Here is a 24,836-nt window from a genome sequence, read left to right as displayed (position 1 = left end):
AATAAAAAGCAGCAATAGTAATTAATGATTTATTGAATTATAACAGCATAAAGTAAATAATAATCACACATTAATAACAATTGCACACAGAATAAATCTCAGTGGTGGAACAAAATTAAATGGCGGAGATATAACATCATGCAAGATATAACTAACTTTGTTAAGGCATACATTCAACAGCACCTGCTTTAAGACTTGCTATTCATACAGTTTATCATTTTATTTGAGCCTAGACTTTTTAATTGATATTACTTACAAGTTGAGTAGAATTTCCTTTTAAACTAAGTACCTATAGAATTAGAGAATTTCCTCACATATTTCGTATAAGAACCCATGGAATTATACATGTTATTCTAAGCTTTTCTGATCACGATACTGATTCAAGACTGCATTATCTTTCTAGTGAACCGATTCATTCATAATTTCACCACTTTTGAAAGTGTATATTAGTAATTCTAACAGCTGTTTTTTTAAAGTTTGATATCACTTTATTTTTTTAGTTACCTGATATTAATCCATTAGCCTAATAAAAATGTTTAACACATTTCTTGAGGACATGCTGTCCCCAACTCGTACTTGGCCAGAGTGGTGGACTCAAGGGTTTACCCCGCCCTTGGTTGGGAGAGGAGAACCCTTGCCCAGCAGTGGGACAGAATCGGGTTAAAAAATTTCACTAGCCGAGAAACTGGTTTTAATTCTCATAACTTTGACTATAAGTTAGTTTAACATGTTTTAGCAAATCATTTATTTACAATATCTTATCAGTCAGGGTTCAGGATTGGGCTTCATATCATTATCGTTTGATCTAAACATAGGTACATGAGACATCACATGCAGTTATTATCGCTCCGAATCACACGGCTCAGGCTTATCTATATCGAAAAAATATTTTGTTTATCTGTATTTATCACGAAATTCCGTTTCGCAGTTATTGTTGACCTTCAAAGTGTCACTAGACTCGTTGGGTTGGACTTAAGGCCAGTTGCAGACGAAAGAATTAACCTTAGATAGTTTACTTTAGTTCGTATAGTTGAAATTGTCTTTCATACTAGGATCAAAAGAGATCAGTTATCAAGTACAATAAAATCAGCTACAAAACTTTTGCTACTTAACATAGTATTTGTCTGCAACCTGATTCATAGATGTTCTCTAAACATATTTTAGCCATAGATTGGTTTGCTTTTCATAGCAGATGATACATACTTCAATTGTGTTCATGCATACAATCTATATATTATCCAATGTACTTAAGTCCATCAAACATCTTTATCTTATACGTTTATCTATCACATCATAACAAATAATCAAAATAAAGCCTACTTCATACAAATATTTGTCAGCTGCTGGCAAATACAAAGAAAACTCCAAACGTACGTATTTGTATTACGATAATATTTGAGCACTTTCAATTGAACATAAGCTTTATTCACCTACACATAAAGATCAAAATACTTAAACTACACATATATGGATGCAAACAATCTACTTTCATCAACTATTGATAAATGCTCGTAATAAAAATATCAGGATACATAGAATTTCTTTTTTATTTTCGCTTTCAGTCCACAAATCACAATTCCGAGAATTTGATTCACAACTCTTTCTAAGATATTTTATACACCATTTAGATAAGTAAAGTCTGTCAAATGGGTGATTTTTGATACTATAAGAGCCCTCAGACATTCACTCAATTTACCTTGCAGTTTAAAAAGTGGTAAGAATGGAGCGTACTGCAATTAAAAGTAAAGATTAGCAGATGTTACATTTCTTTACTATCCAAGACAATATTTAACTATTTAGGCGAATGGTAACTAATTTCTGATTAGAATTACTATTTTTAATATCAAATTCGAGCCCGAGAAAGTCCAATGTTCTAACTGAAATCACTCAATTAACAGACTAATAGAGGGTTCTATACATTTCCATCCTCTACCAGGGTTAGTAACACAAAACAAAATGATATTGGTCCATATTTAAGCGAGAATATAATTCAACTGATTATGTTACAATGTGTGTTAACTACTATAAATGCCTGAATCATCACTCACAGTTAAGTATCAGATTGACTATCCAGCAGATAAAATATAACCTATCATCATCTGGTTAAGGATAACCAATACTTATAGGCAAGTGATGATTGAGGTGTATGTAAGTATATTAAAATTTTAGCCAAGTATAAATAGCTCTCTCAATAACTTTTATAAATAATTTTCAATGATTAATTGATTTATTATTAAACTACAAAAAGTCTAAATTAGAAAAATAAGTGCCTCAAACATCGTATTAAATTCAGCTTAAAATAAAAATTTCAGTCGAAAACTTGCAAAATATTTTTATTTTTTCAATACACTTGATGTAAAATAACTAGTGTAAACAAACTTAGAATAGTTAGATAATTTTACTTATATTACATAAATGTTAAGTTTACATTATATGTTTACAAGTACAGTTATTTTACATAAAATGTAAATATAGATATAACAATATATTAGTTTGACAAACGCTACTTTTCAATACATATAAAACTCCGATCACATATACAGACACTATGGCATTTCGAGCACATACAAAAACTCCCAAGCTTGCTACACACAAATTTGGTTTGGCATGAATGGGCCTAGCCGATTGGCAAAGACGAAAATGTGTACATTAACCAGATCGGCACATGCCGAATAAGTGAGTCGAGTCGGTTTTGTTTTCAGGATCTCTATTGCTGAGACTTCGCTGTCTGTCTCCCACCTGCCTGTACCTCACGGGACGCGACAGTTAGACAGTTTAATATTTTTCATAAATGATGTGTTTCTAAAGATAATATATAAGGGGGTTTTTATAAATAATGGTAGTATTTAGGCGAGTGAGAATCTAACTCGCCTAAATACTACCATTACCAAATAGATTCTAACTCGCCTTTGGCCGGTTTTTTTTACGCATAGTGTCTGTAAATATTATCTAAGCATACAGTGTAATTTCACTAAGTTAATCCTACATTATTATAGGCAGTGTAGAGGGACATGACATGCGTGGTATTATTACATTATTTCCATTATTTCTACGGGACATGGTTCTTATTCATATTAACTGAGCAGTATTTTTGCTTCATTTACATGTTTCACAACAAGAACTTATTTTTTGTCTCTTTCTTTTCAAAGTAAAGAGACGAAGAGGCTCACTTGGCAGTGAAACAAGATTTACTGAAGGCATTTAAAGAAAATACGAAAAGTGGGTATTCCTAAGGAATTAAAGTGAACAACGGGCAATAAGGTGAACAGCTCGGGCCATTACAAACGTACGAGCTACGTCATAATAATATGTCATTACTCTATGTCACATTCTATTGATGTAGTTCGCATGATTGTAATCGTTCGAGTGTCATAATTTTCTTTAAATGCGTTCAGTAAATGATTGAATTTTTAATAAATACATGAGCAGAGTTATTTTGTGTATAATTTTCAAAGGTTTTCAGTAGCACCTAAGTACTCTGTTGTGAGCAAGAGAGCTTAATAATTAAAAATCTCTTAATTGAAAATTAATTCTGCGTATACTCTTATAGACTGCTACTAAAATCAAATCATAAGTAAATTGGCCTTTATTTTCTAAGGCCAAGTAAAATAACTTTCTTAATTCTTGTTCTTATTTATTTTTATCTGCTTTAAATTGAGTTTAAATACGCTTTGTGCCTTTTCATGAGTGACGTGAAATATGATAGAGAAATGGGTAGAATTGGAATGCATTTTAAGATGTGATAGGATATTGAAAGAACTTTGTTGTCAAACTAAAAAACATAAGCACAGTAGACCTTGTAAGCACATATAAACAAAGCTAGCGATTTTTCGAGGGAACAGCACTGCGAGGTCCATTAATTAGCTCTTATAGATGCATGCCTAATATAATGTAAGCATGACTGATTGTTAGGACATTTAATTGAAGTCTTTTTATTGCTTGAACGTATATTTATTAGTTGTGGTGTAAATCTAAATCGTATTTACGGTGTTTGAATTTTATTTATCTTGTATTTGCAGAGAATCGCACATAATTCGATATCGCTTTTGTTAGTTTACAATATTGACTGCATATAATTTGGAATATAGGTATATTTTTACTATAGTAGCAGTCTATAAGAGCCATAAGTCGATATAAAATAAATCATTGGTCCAAAACACGCACCTAAATATTACAAACCAATTAGACTAGTAGGGCGTTGTACTGTCAATGACTCGAGATAAACGAACTAAAATCTAAGTAATTATTTATTAATTGTATATACTTGTATATTAATTAGATTTAAAGACATTAATATAATCGCTGTGCGATATTTTTTATTTAATTTGATGATATTTTAATGATTTTTTTTGTAACAATTCCGTTTAGTAATTTTCAAGTTGAAAGATCTATCGAATAAAATAGTTTTTTTTTTAGATTTCTGGACGAAGTTGAATTATTGTTTGGTTTATAAACAGAAAAATATATTTAGAAATATGTTTGTTTGTAAAATTAATGGTTAATATTAATTAAGATTTAGTTAGTTAGTAGGGTATTGAGGTAACTCCAATTATCTAAATAAATATTAGCCATTATTTTTACTCTTATTTTCTTCGATAGATCTTTTGTCAGTATAATTAATTGTGATGTTGATTTGCCAATTAGAAGGTTAGTTTAACAACCTACGGAGAGTAAGAGATAGGTTTACTAAAGTTTAGTTTTATAGAAACGTTTTCAAAACGTATCTTCTGCCTGAAGGTAAGCAAATTCATTCAGATTTCTTTCAGTACAACGTTTTTGGATAAAAATTGACAACTACTGGGTCCGTCGTCATATTCCCGGTTACTGCTGAGAATATCCCATAAAAAAGAACCAAATAGCACTAGATCGCCCCAGAAATCAAACCCCAAACGGTCAGTAGCACTCCCATAACTAAACTATAGTAGCCCTATCTCTCACTATCGATAGACTATTAACTTTGTTCGTAGATAACAAACTGTGTTACATATTTTGTTCTGCTCGGTGTTCAGATGATGAAGTGTTGAGTCTATTATGCCGGTATCTCGGGCCGGGCCCCCACGCCGCCGGCGAGGTCAAACACTGCTTGAGCTACCTCCGCCGCTAGCTTATCTGCAGACTGGAATAACACGTAACACGAAAGAGTAAAATTAATATGATTTTTTTGTAGTGTTCATTAGTTAATATGTTCGGACGACGAATATTCGTGATATATTTATCGGGAATACATTTTATTAGGACAATAACACTTTTATAGACATAAGATCATTCTTTGGTTTCATTTCAGTTAAGATACAATAAGGACTGTTTGCATACGTTTCGATATTATTGCAATATAAATGATGTAATATTTATAATATTAGTATAGATTAGTAAAACTCGTTTTATCATAGTTACGGCTGTATCGTAATTTACAATAAAAAAAACAGGTTACTATTGTAGCATTACCGTACCCTTTGCTTACAATTATCATCCAAGTAAATAAACCAAACGAAATAATTAAAAAACACAAACCAAAAAAATCTATAACAGAATAAATGTATAGTGCTCACCTGTTGTGTGTCAGCCTCGGCATAAACCCTAACAACGTCCTCCGTGCCGGAAGGTCTGACAAAGGCCCTGCCGTCAGTATACGTGGCGACGAGCTCGTCGATACGTGTCTGTAGACCTTCCGGTGATGTGCACTGACGTTCCGCGTCTGTTGTCGATATTGCGTTGCGGTCCTGTGGAGTAGAGAGATGATAGAATTAGTTAGAAAATATATAATTTATTTTTTATTTTTATACTTCTGTCTACCACAAGACTCGTCTGTGTATATTTATTTTACAACTCCCGCACTAAGAAAAGCTCTTGTGTCGCGGGGACTTTTAAAAACATACAAACAACGGACACAAAGCACAATGTTTCGTATAATGTTTTGTTTTATTATTAAAGGTTTAATATTAATAGTTTCACCATTAAATATATATTATTAGTTTCACCATTTACAATGTTAGCTCTTTGAAAAAGCAGGCGAGTTTTTACCAAAATATCAGGGAATACGAATTTCGGAACTTTCTTAGACTATGTTTGGTTGCCAATTCATGAGATAGTAAAGGGATCTTTTATCATGGATATCCTAATGGAAATTAAAAGTCCAATGGAAATCATTGGTAATTATTTATTTTTAATACTCACAAGCAGAATAGTTAGATTTTTTTATTGATCATTTAGGTATCCCACTTTTCTCTTCTTCCAATAATTTCTGTTATATACAATAAGGGATTAGGTACCTAATAAAAATGTTTAGTACATACCCGTACAGTAACTTTGAGCTGTCGACACGGCAGGTCGCTGTAAGCGCTCATCCACTGCGTGGCGTCGTGTCCGCGCGCACAGAGCACGGTCTCCACCAGGAACAGGTCGGAGATGGCGTCGCCCACCGTCTCGTTCGTCATGTCGATGAAGTTCTGCAGCAGTTGGGCCGCTTTACGCTGTTCCGGCTCGCTGGGAAATGATAAAAATTACGCTAGTTGTTTGTCTTATGAAATAAAGTCTATAGCCATCTTTACACACACATTTTATCGCGCATGGAACAACAATCACGCGTGTAAGGGGAAAGGAAAGACCACGCGCCGCGCTCATCTGTCTAGCCCGCGTACAAAATCGCTAGCGACGACGGCGCTGCGCACACAAGCGTTATACTGTACGATACTAATATGTGTGATGTGATGAAATACTAGTGTGTGTGTAAAGGCGGCTATCGTATAAAATCGATATATTATTTATTGTGTAAATTAAATAGTACTTTATAAGTAATGCATCTCAAATTAAACCAGTTAGGAAGATGCGATAATAACACAGATAATTTCTAGATTGTGAATTGAACACTTGATGTATAATAATATTATGATGGCTAGTGTAGCAACATATTTTAATATAAAAATATGGCCAAAACCTAAAGTAACTTTCAAAGTCAGTCTGTGAGTTATGTAACGCTTTTTTTGCACAATGAAATTAGATATATAGATAGACCTCGTAAATAGAAAACTGTATAACTAAAATATATAATTATTTCTCACCCTTCCTGCGCGATCTTAGCGATGAGTTTCTTAGCCTTGTCGCTGTATATGACGGTGCCGTGACCGTTAGCTTCAAAGTATACTCCGATGTCGTACGCTAGCGCCGCGTGGTGCAAGTGCTTTACACCTGTCTTTACACATGTTACTGGCACTTTCTGGAAAATAAAGAAAATATAGGTTAATACGACACCTTGATTATAGTTATTAATATTGTCAACCTTTTAAGGGAGTTTAGACTTATCAAGTACTAGCTTTTACCCGCGACTTCGTCCGCCACCTGAATTTTCCCATGGGAATGCGTCATTTTCCCGGGGTAAAAAGGAGCCTATGTCCTTTCTCGGGTATCAAAGTATCTCCACACCAATTTCATGCAAATTGGTTCAGTGTTTAGGCGTGATTGAGTAACAGACAGACAGACTGACAGAGTTACTTTCACATTTATAATATTAGTATAGATAACAACATTCTTATTAGATTCTCATTATAGAAGAGAACATGGTAACTGAGGCTTGAGAGAAAGAATGCGTCACACAGGAGTGATAAAATACTGCGTTTTTGCGAATTGCTCAGCTACTGATTGTCAAAAAAATCAGTTATCCTTGTAAATTTTCCTAATGCTATTTTTTTTTATTTTTAATAACCCATATCTGTCCCACTGCAGGGCAAGGGTCTCCTCCCAAACGAGGGAGAGGGGTTAGGCCTTGAGTCCACCACGCTGGCCAAGTGCGGGTTGGGGACTTTGCATGCCCTCAATAAATGTATTAAACAAATTTTTAGGCATGCAAGTTTTCCTCACGATGTTTTCCTTCACCGTTAGAGCAAGTGATAATTATTTTTAATACACACATAACTTCGAAAAGTCATTGGTGTGTTGCCTTGGATTCGAACCTGCGACCACTTGCGTGGGAGGTGCCAACTTAAACCACTCGGCTATCACTGCTTGGCGACTCGACTATCACCTAATTCTATATTTTCTCCAAAAAGCTCTACATCTATTTCCTACTAGTTTAGGTATTTATTTTAGCTCTTTTTTATATTTTTTCTTACGTAATAAAACGTGATAGATGTATAACTTTGAAAAACTTTAGTAAAAAAATATGTCGGAACAGTTTTGATAAGTAGTTATTTATGTATTATACATACCAGATCATTAGTAATATAGTTAGTAGAGGCGCCATTAGCGTACGCAGTCTGTACAAGTCCTAGCTGCAGTTCGCTGGCCTCGCAACCTTTCAACAGCTCTGTGATGTACGACGCTAGTAGTGTCGCGATACGATCTCCGTCTAGTAGGTTCATGTTGTCTCTGAAATTAACATCATATTGGGTTAAATTTACGACTATAGTATATATAACTATTTTTTCTAATTTCTATTGAAATATTCTACGTATAGTTTTCAAGAGTTTAATAAAATGTAAGGTGTATGTCAATTCTCACAAAAAACTTTGATTAATTAATTTTGTCGCTCAGTTAATACTTTAGTATGTTATCAAATAGTCATTACTTGTAATTGGGACGTTATTTCGCGATTAAATAAAAAATAAATAAAATATAGTAAAAAACAGTCATTAACACTAATACTCAAAAACATTCCGCACTTTCATTTTACACAGAAAAACTGAATAAAAAAAATATTTTTTGTAAAAAAGTTTTGTCAGAAGTGGGATTCGAACCCACGCCCTCAATTGAGGACCAGAACAACTCAACTCACGTTCAATGAGCAAGGAAACCTTGAGTCTGGCGCCTTAGACCGCTCGGCCATCCTGACACATGACAACATAGTCGAAATAGTCCACTTCTATATGCATAGAGATATAATATCAATGAAATGACGTCACTTTTGGCAACGATTGTTCAAAGTAGGTAAAGTAAAGAGCAGAGTTTATCAATGGATTATTTTTAGTACTTAATTTTAAATGTTTTGAAAGTAGTATATACGAAAATAACTGTATCGGTAGTATTGGATAAATATAATTTTAGTTCAACGCGAATTTGTTGGCCGGAGGTGGGGTCCCGAATCGAGCGTGTAATTTGATATAAAGAATAGTAAATGGCATGGTTTAATAATACCTATAAAATATTAAAATAATTATTGTTTGTTATTGTTCGGTCGCCATGCCACTAACATTGCTACGGCAGGACGTGGGTTTGATTCCCATACGGCACAATCATTTGTTTCATTGATCCACAAATACTGTATGTTTATAAAAGTCGCCTTATACAAAAGCAATTGTTAGTGCGGGAGTTGTCTTTAAATAAAATAAAAAAAATAGATTATGGTATTTTACTAACTTGTCATCGAGGTAGTAATATACGATTCTATCAGCATCTCCGTCGAGCGACGCCACGCGCTGGAAGGGTACGTGTTCGATTCCCACCGGAGGCTTCTGTGATACTTTCACGAAATCTGCACCACACTGCAAAAGAAAAAACAAAAAGATTTTTACACAAGTTGCCTCCCGTGGCTTCGCTCCTTTATCAAAACTGTATTCAAGTACTCAATACTCACTAACTTAATTTTAAATAAATATAATAATTATCTATAACACTTATTCCACTTTATTTAATATGAAATTAAATTCAAAGAATAAAACAAATGTTTAACAATAGATGGCAGTAGTAGCACCAGTTCTAATTTATTGTTATCTTTAGCTAATCTTATACTTGCAAGTATATCTAATCTTCTATAATTTGTATTAGATCAAAGATATTATAATTATTATCTAGATAATGCCTCTATTTACAAGCATAATCACATTTCTCATGAATGTATATACATGCGTCCCCTACCGGTGTCTCAATCTACACAATAAATTTGATACGTCAATCTACACTTATTCATTCTCTTATATCATAAATCTATACAAATATTATAAAGCTGAAGAGTTTGTTTGTTTAATTGTTTGCTTGTTTGAACGCGCTAATCTCAGGAACTACTGGTCCGATTTGAAAAATTATTTCAGTGTTAGATAGCCCATTTATCGAGGAAGGCATTATATAACATCACGCTACGGTTATTAGGAGCGGGGAAAATGTTGACCCATTCTCTTAGGTGACGCAAGCGAAGTTGCGCGGGTTAGCTAGTGTATTATAAACTCACGTTTAAATTGAGCTTGCCCCCATTCCCTCCCAGGTTGAACAGGTTGAGGTCGAGTTCTCCGTCGAGACTCTTGCGTATAATGTTGAGTTTCTTGCCGCCCACGCCGTTGGCGCCGTCCACGTACAGCGTAGTGTTGTAGTTACCGCACACGGGCAGCTTTTGACGAATGTTCTTGAACGCACCCACGATTTTCTCGTAGTAACCTGGAATCATTTGAATTGAGGATTTTATAAGTTGGTGTTTAACTCACTTATAATCAGTTTAGTATGCAACTGTAGACGAAGAGGGTTCGATTTCAGAGTCGTTCTCTGTTAAAATGTTCTTAATAGGTGTCCGTAATTTAGTTTTATACTTGGTTAATGGTATTATGCCTATACAAATCGGTGACATATTTAGAAACGATAAAAAGTGGGTACATGTAGATAAACTTCTGCCACAACTTAAGGTATACGGTACGTGAATTAATTTATTAAAAAAGTGCGTTCATGCACTGCAAGGCCGCCAGCTGATTGAAATTTTTAGACATCATTCAATGTACTCTGTAGCTGTATTTCGTAACTGTAAAGAAGTGCAAAAAAGATCGCTGAAAAAAAACTTTTAATGGAGTAATAGTGGTTGGAATATTCAGACCAATATTTGTATCAGTAGGCTACTAATTATACGTTTGTTATAGTCAAATGGATGATTTTACGATCAGAAAGACGGTACCTTCTTCAGTAGGTGTTCCATAAGTGTTATCATTGCGACACTTGACGCAGTAGTGCAGCATGGGCGTGGTGACGATGCCGAACTCCTTAGGCGTGCCCTTTAGAGCTATCACGCCGTTAGCAGCCGCCGCCGCCAGACGGGGACTTGTGTATCTGGAATATAAAACATATTGGTAAGTTATTGAACAATAATATTAGGTCGGGGAAAAAGTCTTTTCGCATTATAGTATGTATGAACTTGTAATAAAATCTTTTCTCTACACAAAAAGGTCAATATTTGGGTACCTGACGAGCTCACTGAAAGAAACCTAATGAACCGTGTACTCATTTGTGATTCTTGAAGCCATAGAGATTTTTTTTACAAGTTCATACATACTATAATGCGAAGACTTTTTCCCCGACCTAATATAAGAAATGAAAGGAAAAATAGTGCTTATTATGTACAAAAAAAAATTTTTATTTACACTTTTAGAATTTTGAAAGACCATAAATTATTACCGCGACTTGTAGGTGAGCAGAGTAACGACTTGAAGTATATTTTAGTGTTAAGGACATCTAAAAGCGTTGGGTATTTTAAAATAAAATATTAGATTCCTGATGATTTCATCCCTACAAAATTACATTTCTAGGTAAGTAAATCTTTAACCTTCATCCGAGAGTGTCCCACTGGGCAAGGATTTCCACCCAAATCAGGGGTTAAGCCTTGAGTATACATTTCAACTTTTCAAAGTAAATATTATAATTACGTTTAAAATCAAGACTCTAAAAACTACGACACAAAAAACCGACTTAGATTATTCTTAAACACCAAAAATGCATAACAAACTTGATCACAAACAGTGCACTTGCCGGACCAACTGAATAAATTACCATAAATTAACATAAAGTAGTATAAAATATTGGTTGTTCGTACCTGGTGTCCATGCCGATGAACACGCTCGCCTTGAGAGACATGTCCGCGTTCACTTGCTTGATCACCTGCTCTGTTGTTGATTCCAAGTCATTGTCACTGAAACATATTTTGAAGTAATAATATTAGGTCAGAGAAAAAGTCTTTTCGGATTATAGCATGTATGAACTTGTAATAAAATCCTTTCTCTACACAAAAAAGCTCGATATTTGGGTACCTCCCGAGCTCACTGACGGAAACTTAATGAACCGTGTACTCATTTGTGATTCTTGAAGCCAAAGAGATTTTATTACAAGTTCATACATACTATAATGCGAAAAGATTTTTTCCCAGACCTAATAAGTTTACGAAATAGATATCCTACTAATATTATAAATGCGAAAATTTGTGAGTATGTATGCATGTCTGTTACTCTTTCACGCAAATACTACTGAACTAATTACGATGAAAGGACTATGGGCGGAATCGTCCCCACCCATCAACAAAAATGAAATGTAGCTCAATTGATATATCTTGGCAAGACGATATTTTTATACTATGGCGACATTGCCCAAATGCATGGGGTTCTCATAGTATCTTACGTTTAAACAAATATCTCGTTAACGTATTATTGACGACTAATTCCAAAATACATGCTCATTTATTTATTAATTAGTGCACAGCGGCGGACGCCGCATGCACATAAAGATAGCTGGGTACAAAATAACCCCCTCCCCCCGCTCTCCAACCCACGATTTTAGATCTGATCAGATTTTAATCTGCCAACAGATGCGCATCTGTTAGACAGCATTATAATTGACGAGTAAAAATAATTATTGAAATATGAAATCAATCATTTCCATTATATGGTTAATACATGTTGTATTAACCATATAATGGAAATGATATAAGTATATACATATGAGTGCCTCTGTGGCGCGGTCGGTAGTATATGCGACTGCGGTGCGAGAGGTCTCGGGTTCGAATCCTGGGTCGGGCCAAACAGTCTTTTCTGAGATTTTCTGTTAAGAATTTCCTAGAGATTGCCCGGAGTTAGGAAGTTGAGGTCGAAGACCTACGTGCCTCGGAGAGCACGTAAAGCCGTCGGTCCTGCGCCTGACCTCTCACTGGTCGTGTCGGTTATCCGTCCCACCAAACTATGAGAGTGATGGAATAGAGAGTGTACCTGTGTATTGTGCACACACTTGGACACTATAAACAAAGTCCGGCACAGATGGCCAGTTTCAATGAAACTGACCGCCGTAGCCGTATATCGGCTAGGAGGACATTATTATACATATGAGTTAGTACTGTAATATAACAATAATGTTAAAATAACTTACAAATGTAAAATAAAAATATACGTTAAATAATAATTACAAATTGTTTTTTTTTTAAATATATATTCCCACTGATTTATCAAAAACAAAGGATTTTAATTAAATAGGGGGCACTTTATGAACACGTTGGTATCAGTTCCATGTTTGTTGGTAGGTGGGGACGGAGCCCATACATTTTTGCCCATAGTCCTTTGGTATGTAGGTAGGTGAATACCCAGAATAACAAAAAGGCTATTTTATCCCGGAGTTTCAGAGGGATTAAAAGATAAAGTAGATTCCTCAAATAAACATGGTATTTCTTTAATATTTCAGGTAAATATGTATTGTTATATACCTGACATTAGCAAGCCTGGTGGCTATCTCCTCCCAGCTCTGCTCCAGCATCTCTCCGTCAGGATCGACTAGTTTCACGCCGTTGTCCGGCTCCAGGTTGTGCGAGGCTGTTATCATCATGCCTATTGTGCGACCTGCAAACACCAGAACATATTTGACACATATATAACTTAAACTGAAAAACATAAAGTGGTGTTCTCTCGTGTCGGTGGCCAATACACATTTTGGGTCGTTGAGCCAACGGAGTAATTAAGTAAGTATTGTCCCACTATGGGGCACGGTTCGCTCCTGGAAGGGTTATGGGACAGTAGCCCGATTCTTTACTGATATCGAGTTATCGACTATCGTCAACCGGCTTGTCATCGAAAAATTTTGTATGAAAATCTGATCCGCGCCTTTAACGGGCGTCGTAGGAACTATTTTGGTAGTATATTCTAATTGTCAAACTCTCGATACTTGACAGTATAGATTATATAGAATTCCGCTACAGACATACCTACATAAAATCAAGCCTTTTCCCAATTTGGGAGTTAAAAAAAATTAGCACCACGTTATCTGGCTGACTTGTCTAGCTTCAATGGCTCGTGCTTAAAGTACGTAGAAAAGCTATTATTTGAATTTAAAACTCTAACGGTTCCATGCAAATACCAATATGTATAACGATGAGATGTCTAAGTGACTATTGATCTTAGGTATGAATCTCACAAACGCGTGTGAAAGTCCTTTGAGTGATTAGGACAATATATCGGTCATAGTCCTTAGTCTAATTCAATTATTAAAACCTTGGTCTATTGGTGACAAAATAAAGTGAAAAATCCCCTGACTTACTGTCTACAAAAGAGTAACTCTTGAAGGAATAGTGATACATATTATTTTTTATCACTCAGTCAAATAAGAGCCAAAAATAGTCTGTTCTCCTTGGGTAACAAAACTCGGTTGTATGAATTCTAGTGCGTATCAAAATCAATATACAAAAGCCTTTGTAATTGAAATCCAATTTGTTACACTATTCAAGCTGAATTTATCTTGTTAACATTTCAGACACAGCTCAGCAGTTTAGTAGCTATAACTGACTAATATATTATGTCATTATAGTATTGAATGCACAGATAGTGATATAAATGTTACCATTCTTCACTCTGGAGCGGATGACGGCCAGCAGACCCATGCGATACACAACATGCTCCAACAAGTTGGCTCTGAAACAACAAATACAACACTATACTAACTATAACTACACACTATATTTACATAATGCTACTGCCGTGAAAGAGATCTCAGGTTCGAATCCCAGGTCGGGCAAAAAAATCTATTCTGAATTTTCTGTTAAAAATAATCTCGGCCTCGGAGAGCACGTAAACCTGACTTCTCATTGGTCGTGTTGGTTTAACCGTCCTACTGGACTATGAGAGTAAAGGAATAAAGTGTCTGTCTTGTGCACACACTTGGCCGCTATAAACAAAGTCCTACACTGTTGGACAGTTTCAGTGAAACTGGCCGCCGTAGCCGAAATCGGCCAGGACGACATTAATACATAATATCTTATACATATCTCAAAGAGGTGGTGGCAGAGGTAGGTGGAAATACACCCACGTTTCGCCATTAACACTTCGTTGAGCACGTTACCATACTTCGGACTACTATTGAGAAATATTCTGATATAAATTTGAAAAGACCAATAGTACTTTGCCCGACTCGGGCATCGAACCTCACGATCAGCTGTTGGATCCACTACCGACCGCGCCACAGAGGCAGTCACACTATATTTAACTTACGAAATATGTAGGTAAAGGTGAGGTTGGCATCAATAATAATCTATTTTTAGACAAGGTCATTCTAGTACAAACCCTTTCGGTGCTTTTCACTAGACCTCTGTTATACATACTTATAGGTAGGTACTACGAATGCGAAAATGTGCGAAAGCGTTATTAGGTTACTCGTCTATCTAAAACGGTTTTATGGGTAAACCTCTCAACTGGTTATAGATACTAATATTGATGAACATAGAAGCAGTGGCGCAGTTATAGTATGGCCAGGTGGTGCGCACCGGGGCTTCCGCGATCAGGGGGGATCTGTAAGCTCGAGTTCCTAGGTCCAGACCCTTTTCAAATAAACCATATTTTTATTGTCTTGTAGATCAGGTAGTATAGATATGTGTGATATCGAGATAATATAGGAATAAGTACTTTTAGTTAAATGTGACCTCAAGCTGCTGAATTAGCGGACTACCGTAATGTAGCTATATAGACGGACGGACCCTCAACTAGATTTCGATATTTTCCAAATCTTTAATCTAAATCTGTATTACTAATTAAAACTGTTCGTAGATAACTAGCTTCTGTGCGCGTGGAAATATTCCCGTGAACTCCAGACAATTTCCTGTGTAACGGTAACCTACATATTATGTTATTCGATTCTCGAGGAAGTAAGGGATAACGTCGCATTTCTATTTGTGAAATATTCTTTCAAATTGTTTCGGTACTTTGAAAATTTACTTCTATAATATTTGTATATACAGGTTGAGGAATAAAAAGGTTAGTTCATAGAGAGAAACTACTTTTAAAAATTTAAGAATCTAATAAATGAATTTACAAAAAAAAGTGAATTTAAAATTATGGTTAAAATATGGGCACATTCATAAGGAATCAAACGTAATTTAACATTAAGTATGACTTTTTACAATTCATGATTTTATTTCACACCCTGTACATAAAGATGGAAGGTGTGTCTATTCGTCGAATGCTAGGCCTCGCGTGCAGAGCTTTCCCGTACCATTTTAAAGTAAGGAACGAATATCGATTTCGTTCTATAACAAAAGTTTTCGAGACACGTTTACAGTGGTGAATGATGCATTTTCAACAATTACTATCACACAAAATATGTAAAAAGTAGACAGGCAAAAAAAAAATATTATATATTTTTTTGCTTAGGTAATTAACGAATAACTTCCTATTATTGGTGTCGTAATACTTTTCAAGTCTATATAACTTTGAGCGACAATCTCGCGAAATTGGATCCTTAACAGGAAACATTTTCATCAATTCAATATTTCTACTTACTAAACCATTTACGTACATTACACTAACTGTATGGACAAATTACCAGGCTTATTTAACCCATATCTGCTACAATTGCTTACTAATCGTTTCTCAGTACACACAACACAATACCGGCATTGCGCATGCAACCAAAGGTAGCAATCGTACTAATATTTTAAATGCGAAAGTTTGTGAGAATGTATGCATGTTTGTTAGTCTTTCACGCAAATACTACTGAACCGATTACGATGAAATTTGGTATACAGGTAGCTGAAGACCCAGAATAACACATAGGCTATGAATATAATACTTTTTATTCCGGAGTTCCCGAGGGATCGGGATTTACAAGGGTTTCCACGCGGATGAAGTCGCGGGCGGCCTTTTGTAGTAGGTACATAAACGGTGCATCGTGCGTAATATAGCTATTCATCCTTTGTCCTGTACACGCGGGACTGTTTCGGTTGATAACAATCGCTATTCAATGATAACACAATGATAATGTTACCTTTGTTTTAATGTTTTCCTGGTACACAGCGTCGATAGCTTTCGAATTAAACATTAGCGTTTGTAAAATCAAAGGTTCGTATTAAGACTTTCAGAACTTCGAAGTTCTATCAGAAGGAAAAGTTTTCGATTGAAATGTAAAGAAAAATATTTATTGTTCCAAAATTAGGGCGCTTATTCAATTCCCATTCAAATTGCTATCCAATTCGGTACGAACACTTTTTCGCTAGTTTTTATACTAGAGTTTACAGGTAACACCCACTTTTCGTTAGTAGTGTAATAGAAGTAGTTTATTTTACGAGAGTTTCTTAAACCCACTATAGTAATAAGAATTGGACCTGTTGCTAAGAAGGACCTAAAATTGCAAAGTTAGAGAGAGAATCTGTTTCAATATAGTCTGCTGTTACGATTTGACGGCTAAACCGTAATACTACGATGTGATTAGTATAACACTACGATATAAAACTATCAGGGTATGATATAATCAACCATCTACTTCATACAGATGATTTTTGAAAATTATTGTATAATAATGATGTTAGCAAGATTTTGTGGTTAATGGCCTATAGTTAGTACTTCGGATATCTGCAAAACAACTAAGTTTTTAATAATATTGGAGTCAAATCTTCCTAGAAGCAAAACATATTATTAGAGTACCAAAGAATCTCAAGTTTCCATACGAGAGCGTAAGTCAAAACATGTAATTCAATTACATCGTATGGCACATTCCATGCATGTGTTATGCGCTGTCATGCAAATGAGGAGCCGTAACACGTGCAATACTTGCATGTCTTACGAACACACCTGACGCCATGATGTTATTGTATTAGAGGAAATATCTATGAAGCTTTCCCAATGAAAGATCTTTTCGATTTGTTTTTCGTTGCATAGTATAAAACCAACGAACCAAGTAACGGACTTTGGTACGGTTGTACAATAACTTTTTAAGCCAGGCGAAACCGGGACAGGCTTCTGGTGCCATTTATGATGCATATTTTTCATACATTTGGATTCTTTGTACGAAACTACCTATTTGAATTTTGTACAGAGTCTAATATGATAGCTTTATCAGTTATAGAGCATGCAAGTCAAAATGGTGTCTTGATCCTAGTGTACTCTAAACGACGATATCCGTGCATCCAGGGAGAGGGTCACCGGGGTTATTGACACTTGCTAACAAAACGAAATATTGTCGTCACAATACTTCGAACAACAAATATGAACAATGATACACATAGTACGAATGAAAATTAATTTCCAATCCTTACTCAGATTGAAATCGCGATTAAATCATATGTTGCAAAGACAGCAGCACACATATTGTTAGTTTCGAGAGCGACATAAAATGTGTCTTGACCGTAAGCTTCTATTTCTTGGTAATGAGGACTTCAGAGTAGACGATTACATAGGTGTCCCACATAAGATTCTCAGTGCAGTTTTCTTTAAATAGTCCTACACTAGGTCAGGAATCCGTTTAACGCGGTTACCCACGCACTATCTTGCAATGAGACTCGCAAGGTGTATCTCTGATTACAAAATTGGAAAAAATCCAATTGGATTCTTATCACACACCTAGACTATATACAAGAGGGACTCAATTATAGTCTCAGAACTGAAAGACTCAAAACTCGGAATGAAAAAACCGGCGAAAAATGCTTTTAAAATATCTTTAGTTACTTAATTTAATATGAAAACAGGTGTTTTATTAAATTATAAACATTTTTCATATTTCCGTATCAAAAATTTATCATAAGGGCTTACGAAATTCCAATGTCTCATATATTTAGTGACGATCGCTCCATCGAATTTTTTAACCGATTCCAACTTTTATTGGAGCGTAGAGTACAGTGTTTGTGAGGTGCGCACGCGCAAACAATCTAATAACTCATGTCACTTTGCCCAGCCGCTTCCAGACTGTTGGAATGCGGAAGGCTGAGGACACGTGCACGCACACATTGGGACAGGCTTACGTTCTGCACTGGAGAGTATCGATCGATTGATTACACACCGTCTCGTTCATGTAAGAAAATCGATTTATTACTTTGATATTCAATTCCTCTAAAATATGACAAACTAGAGGCCGCCTGCGACTTCGTGCGCGTGGAAACCCTTCTAGTGTAAATCCCGATCCCTGGGGAATTCAGGGTTAAAAGTAGCCTATGTGTTATTCTGGGTCTTCAGCTACCTATATACCAAATTTCGTCGTAATCGATTCAGTAGTATTTGGGAAACCGATAATGTATTTTGGAACAACAGAAGTCTTATTTAATATAGTCCCTCTCGTCACTAAAGTAGCATAATATGCCGTACGTACTAATAAACAATTACTAATGAGCGGTAAATATAACTGACACGCACCGATTGACCCGCACAACTTCGTTTGCGTCACATTTGAGAGAATAGGTGAAATTTTCCCCCGTTTTTGTAACATTTTTTACTGGTACTCTGCTCCTATTGGTCGTAGCGTGATGATATATAGCCTAAAGCCTTCCTCAATGAATGGGCTATCTAACACTGAAAGAATTTTTCAAATCGGACCAGTAGTTCCTGAGATTAGCGCGTTCAAACAAACGAACAAACAAACTCTTCAGCTTTATAATATGCGTATAGATACATGCGTGTGGCATATAACAGCATGCGTGCATTGTGATGCGAATATTTCGCGCACGTTTGAACTAGGCACAGCGAACTTCCTACGCCTGTTTACCGTAACGATTACAGTAAGTGCATGTCAGCAGCACGGTATTACACAGTTCCGCTAAGATTTGCCATCTTCACCGACAATGCTCTTCCTCTCAACATCCGCGACCTACGCTCGTCTGTTTCGTAACGCTGCACTCCTGACATCAGGCATCATGAATCGGGAACACTAGAGTCATGAATCGAAGGATATACTTTCGACACTGCCTTATAGTCATATCCGCTACTCTATGAGCAGATTAAAATTTGGGACTCCCCAAATATTTATTTATGACGATTCATATTTAGACTAATCAGCATCTTCCAACTGTGTCGTCGGCTTTCAGTGTCGCCAGGTGCAACTGAATACCAGTATTTTACCCCGTTTTAACCCAGTTACCTGGATTATAGCACGATACCCGCCGGTAAGACTCGTTACTGGCGCTAGATTATGTTACGGAATGAACTTAAAATTATATTAATTAAAAATTATCAAGAAATTTGATCTAAAAGTATCGTGCAATTGTGTTGTAAATCCTGTTATGAACTGTCATGTTATTGGGAGGTTTGTGCCCAAAAAATCCCACTGAATTCGCATGTAATCAGGATAACGTTCTTACAGGCAAGTATTTATAAGAAAAAGTGTCTGTGATTCGCCTATTTAGGTATTGGCGGCACTTTGTTCCTAATGAACCATATATTCTTTATTTTAGTTAAAGCTCTGATAGTACTAATGATATCACCACCCACACAGTCTAGCAGACTTGCCTAATATTTACTCAGTACCTTATCAATTGTTGATAAAGCAATCCATTTCATCGGTATTGATTTTTGTGTCAGTATGTTATCACAGTCATAACAATAATTATATTAATCTACTAGCTGACCCGGCAAACGTTGTTTTGCCATAAAAAATAAAAAAAAGTGTCACTTAGGGGCATGAAAAATAGATGTTGGCCGATTCTCAGTCCTACTCAAATGCTCACAAAATTTCATGAGAATCGGTCAAGCCGCTTCGGAGGAGTACGGTAACGAAAACTGTGACGCGAGAATTTTATATACCTATTACATTTTTATATGTCCGAGTGTAGATTTTTTGCAAAAATAAATCCAGTTTAAATATTCAGACTGGTTTCATAATGTTATGCTTGTTAAGTAATTGGCTATTAGCATTTTTACATAACAGATCACTAAAGCAAGTTTTCACTTTTTAATACTATTAGACGTAGGAATACAGGTCTTATTAACAAGTAAATAGAGACTATTTTCTATTCAAAGTCCTAATTAACAATTAGTCTGAAAACAATAGCGTACATAATGTTTTCATTAAAATATAACACTGTAATAGTAGTTGCCTTCATAATAAGTATATTATAAAAATTGAAAGTGAAATTTTAAATTAATAATTCATTGAGACAGGTCAAAGACCTCAAAACAGACTAATTTGGATACTAGTTAAAAAATAAATGAAATACCTCAATAGTATACAAACAGCAAAGTCTACCTCCTATTTATTCAGGAAAACAAACCTCAGTCTTGTTTGTCACATAGAGATATAAGTAACTACTATCATAGCATTAGATCATATAAATATCTGACTCACTTTTAATGACAATGACTAATATGTTCTTAGAGATATACTTAAATACATGCAATCAAACCATTCATTATACCTTATATGGTCACTGTTGCATTAACTAGTCCCACATAATTTTCAATGACTTGGACCAATATTTATAGTTTACTTAATATTTAATCTGAAAGATAGAGCACTGGTTAAATCTCAAAGTCTATGTACAAAGTACAGTTACAGAGAAATGATTAACTACAATTACTAAAATGATTTAATTAATTCTTGATTGGTACATATAAAAATGTCCCTAGAATTGAGGTTTTTTCAGTCAGGTACTATATTTTATTGTTCTGTCTGCTAGACATGCTATGAATAAAGAATTAGGTACTTATGTTATGTTGTATAGTATATAATTGTATATTATGTTAGCTGTTTGATCCTAAATCACCGGCCTAAATGTACATTCCAATATCCATACTTTAATATTATAAATGCGAAAGTAACTCTGTCTGTCTGTCTGTCTGTCTGTCTGCTACTCAATCACGCCTAAACTACTGAACCAATTTGCATGAAATTTGGTATGGAGATACTTTGATACCCAAGAAAGGACATCATCACGCTACAACCAAAAGGAGCAGAGTACCAGTAAAAAATGTTACAAAAACGGGGAAAAATTTCACCCATTCTCTCTTATTGGACGCAAGCGAAGTTGCGCGGGTCAGCTAGTAGGAAATAAATGTTGTATCAAAGCATAAATTTATAATAAAGTATGTTTCTATACCAAACAATAAAGGGGCTGTATGCCTAAGTGCTTGGCTTCCCGCCAATACTGATATATTGCTAAGGTGTTTGGATCAAAGTGTTCTTTTTATTATTTCAGATATTTGCATTGTCGATTTGTTTGTGCAACCTGGTATATTCTGGTTATTATTACATTAGGAATAGTTTCAATTTCAATCAATTGTATTAAAAATATTTTTAACCCTTTAATATTTTACTGTTGGGCAAGGGTCTCCTTCCAAACGCGGGAGGGGTTAGACCTTGAGTCCACCATACTGTCCAATTGGTGCTGAAAATTGCTATTTTTTTTTAGTAGACTTATTAATTTCAGCATCTATGTAGACTAGCAGTAATCTCTAGAACTTGGTATCTACTTATATTATTTCGAAAATATGTTACTGAGCAGATAGGAACATTAATGAAGAATGCTACAATGTCCCATAGACCTATAAGAAGTGGGATAATCACCAAACACCTTAAACATAGGAACTGTGCAACAGAGCTATAAGCAATTTGGCACAAACATTTTTAATCCATTTAGAAGAGGTCTTACCTATAGTAGGTAGATGATTATTTTTAGTAAAGCCAAAGTATTGACTGCTACAGTCATACAAAACCTGTTTGCATTCCAATATGATTGCAAGAATGTAAAGTTTATCAGTGATGTGACATTTGACATTTAAACTATGAAGGCCTTGAACTATGTGCTTGAATCAAAGTACATCATTATATGTTAGTAAGTAGCATTAGACATGAAAATACCTTCTTAGTATATTAAACATGATCCTACAATATTTTTAGACATATTTAGGTAGGTACCTCTGCTTGTATATATATATTAATAATCCATTTTATATTATTATTTATTATTAATAAAATTATGATTATGAGTGTTTGTTTTATCCTTCTATCTTATAAAAACTGCTCAACTAATATAGACACGGTTTAGTTGGATGATAGATTATATCCTTTGGAAGGATGTAGGGTAATTTTTTTAAAATATCAGTATTAAATAACAAAAAGCTAGGTCTATGGTATGAAAATATAGTAGTTTTATGTCTGAGGCAAGCCTATAAAATATAAAAATTATTCTATAGCATGAGAAACATACATTATACTCATATTAATGTGTCTGGCTAGGTTTATTTTATATTACACTGTCAATTTTGGTTTGTTTTTATTAAATACCATTGTTCTTTGTAAGTTATCTTGTTATTAAACGAATATAAAAAGGAACAAGAAATAAATAATTGGTACCTATATTGATTTCATTTATTAAACTAGAATAATTTGTTATTTATCAAAGCACTATTGATAGTTTGCAGGAAGAATTAAAAACTTTTACAGACAATACATTTTAAAATTAATCAGATACTACTTTTATCATCAATCATAAATGCATATGCCTATGCTTCTTGCTTTGCATATATTCAAGTAATAATTTTAATATAGTTATGGCATATAAATAACGAATAAAATGTGGGAACAGTATACATATCAAAGAACTGATCCACAACATAAAGTAATTGAACATAGAAATAATTTCTAACACACTGACATGATTGTTATTGTGTAATAAATAACTAGAGCATTCTAAATAGTTAAGCAAAGGTACAGTGCTGATACTGTTGCTAAGAGCCTTGAGAGACTTTCTAATACATTATCACACAGAAAAATACTTTCTATGGAACAAAAACCATAGAAAATCACTGACAGTTCAGAAAATAGTTGAATTTCTCATTGAAGAATGAACCTCGCTCTACAAATATTTATTTGATAGTTAAAGGTGTAATAAATCATTGTATATATTTAGTTTTATGAGTTCTTTAGCACAGATGTGGTGTCTTTAAGAATAAACCACTGTGATATGTGTCAGACCCCCCACATAGCACATCACAAACTAGTACAAATGTACAATATGCATTCTGACAAAATAATAAGCACCATGGGTCATTAATGTTGACATTTTAATTACTAACAAGGTCTTATTCATCGCGCCTTTTTCTCCTTGAAGTTAAGTAATTATACATAATATTTAGAGCAGTAATACTATGATGACTAACCCACTGCATTGTTTTGTCTTATAAATCGCGTGGAGTCATTGACCATAATAACAGACAGTCGTGTCGGCGACTTCCCGTTATGAATTCGCTATAAACGATATTGCAGATGACTCACAAATTGTTGCTACTGCATACGAAATGGAATAACTAAGTACATGTCCAGCTGCTTACGTGACAATTATTACGGCGCATGAGAGAAAGGTGCTATGAAACTATGTTTATTTTATTACTAAATGACCTTAGAACTCGACAGAAAAGGAATTTTAATAGTTACAGGTACAATATTACTCACTTTGTGCGGAATCCGGCTGTGCCGTATTGAATAAAAACATCACTAGTTTTCGGATGCATTTCTCTGGCGAACGCGTACACGACCCGTAAACTACTTGGCGGCATTGTGTTCGGCGAAATTTATTTATAAGGCTGTGTTTCACTCAGTTACAATCACTTTGAATCAACAAACGAGATTTCCACATTCCCGCTCCGTTACCAGTTCCAATGAATTTTGACGTCAAAGTTGTCAATCGACTGTATTATTATGCGACTTATTCATTGTGGCATAAAGTGACACACTGTTGTCGCTACTAGCAAGGGAAGTCTCATGATTTATAGACGGCTATCTAAATTGAACTTGAACTTTTGAATTTAGTAGTATATGAATTAGAAATGATAGCTGTCATGTGTCAAAACTAGACAGCTCGAATGCAACGAAGTTTGACTACTCGCCACTAGATGGTGTTAACAAACATATTAACTGGTTTGTTGCGCTACTGC

At 34.9% G+C, this 24,836-nt stretch overlaps 1 protein-coding gene and 1 non-coding gene across 2 annotated transcripts; both read right to left on the bottom strand.

Annotated features, from left to right (window-relative positions):
* Positions 1–15: 15 nt before the first annotated feature.
* On the bottom strand, positions 16–24,566 carry nst (phosphoglucomutase 3-like protein nst). Its single transcript, XM_076130783.1, has 12 exons — positions 24,355–24,566; positions 14,554–14,624; positions 13,427–13,559; positions 11,777–11,872; positions 10,865–11,016; positions 10,157–10,359; positions 9,349–9,473; positions 8,202–8,361; positions 7,059–7,213; positions 6,294–6,483; positions 5,550–5,720; positions 16–5,116 (listed from the first exon to the last, which is right to left on the bottom strand). Exons 1-12 carry the CDS (start codon positions 24,456–24,458, stop codon positions 5,030–5,032), a joined length of 1,647 nt encoding a protein of 548 aa, XP_075986898.1. The 5' UTR covers positions 24,459–24,566; the 3' UTR covers positions 16–5,029.
* Positions 8,709–8,824, bottom strand: TRNAL-CAA (transfer RNA leucine (anticodon CAA)). Its single transcript has 2 exons — positions 8,787–8,824; positions 8,709–8,754 (listed from the first exon to the last, which is right to left on the bottom strand). It is a non-coding gene; the product is annotated as a tRNA-Leu (tRNA).
* Positions 24,567–24,836: the final 270 nt, after the last annotated feature.

The sequence above is a fragment of the Anticarsia gemmatalis genome, chromosome 24 (assembly GCF_050436995.1).
Source record: "Anticarsia gemmatalis isolate Benzon Research Colony breed Stoneville strain chromosome 24, ilAntGemm2 primary, whole genome shotgun sequence".
Lineage (NCBI taxonomy): Eukaryota > Metazoa > Arthropoda > Insecta > Lepidoptera > Erebidae > Anticarsia > Anticarsia gemmatalis.
This window is presented reverse-complemented; position numbering and strand designations above follow the sequence as displayed.

Excerpts from the sequence above, each read along its gene's own strand:
- nst (XM_076130783.1), bottom strand. The coding sequence starts at position 24,458 with ATGCCGCCAAGTAGTTTACGGGTCGTGTACGCGTTCGCCAGAGAAATG. Across the intron at positions 9,474-10,156 it reads GGGGCAAGCTCAATTTAAAC|TGTGGTGCAGATTTCGTGAA; the intron begins GTGAGTTTATAA and ends TTTCTTTTGCAG. Across the intron at positions 8,362-9,348 it reads TATTACTACCTCGATGACAA|AGACAACATGAACCTACTAG; the intron begins GTTAGTAAAATA and ends TGTTAATTTCAG.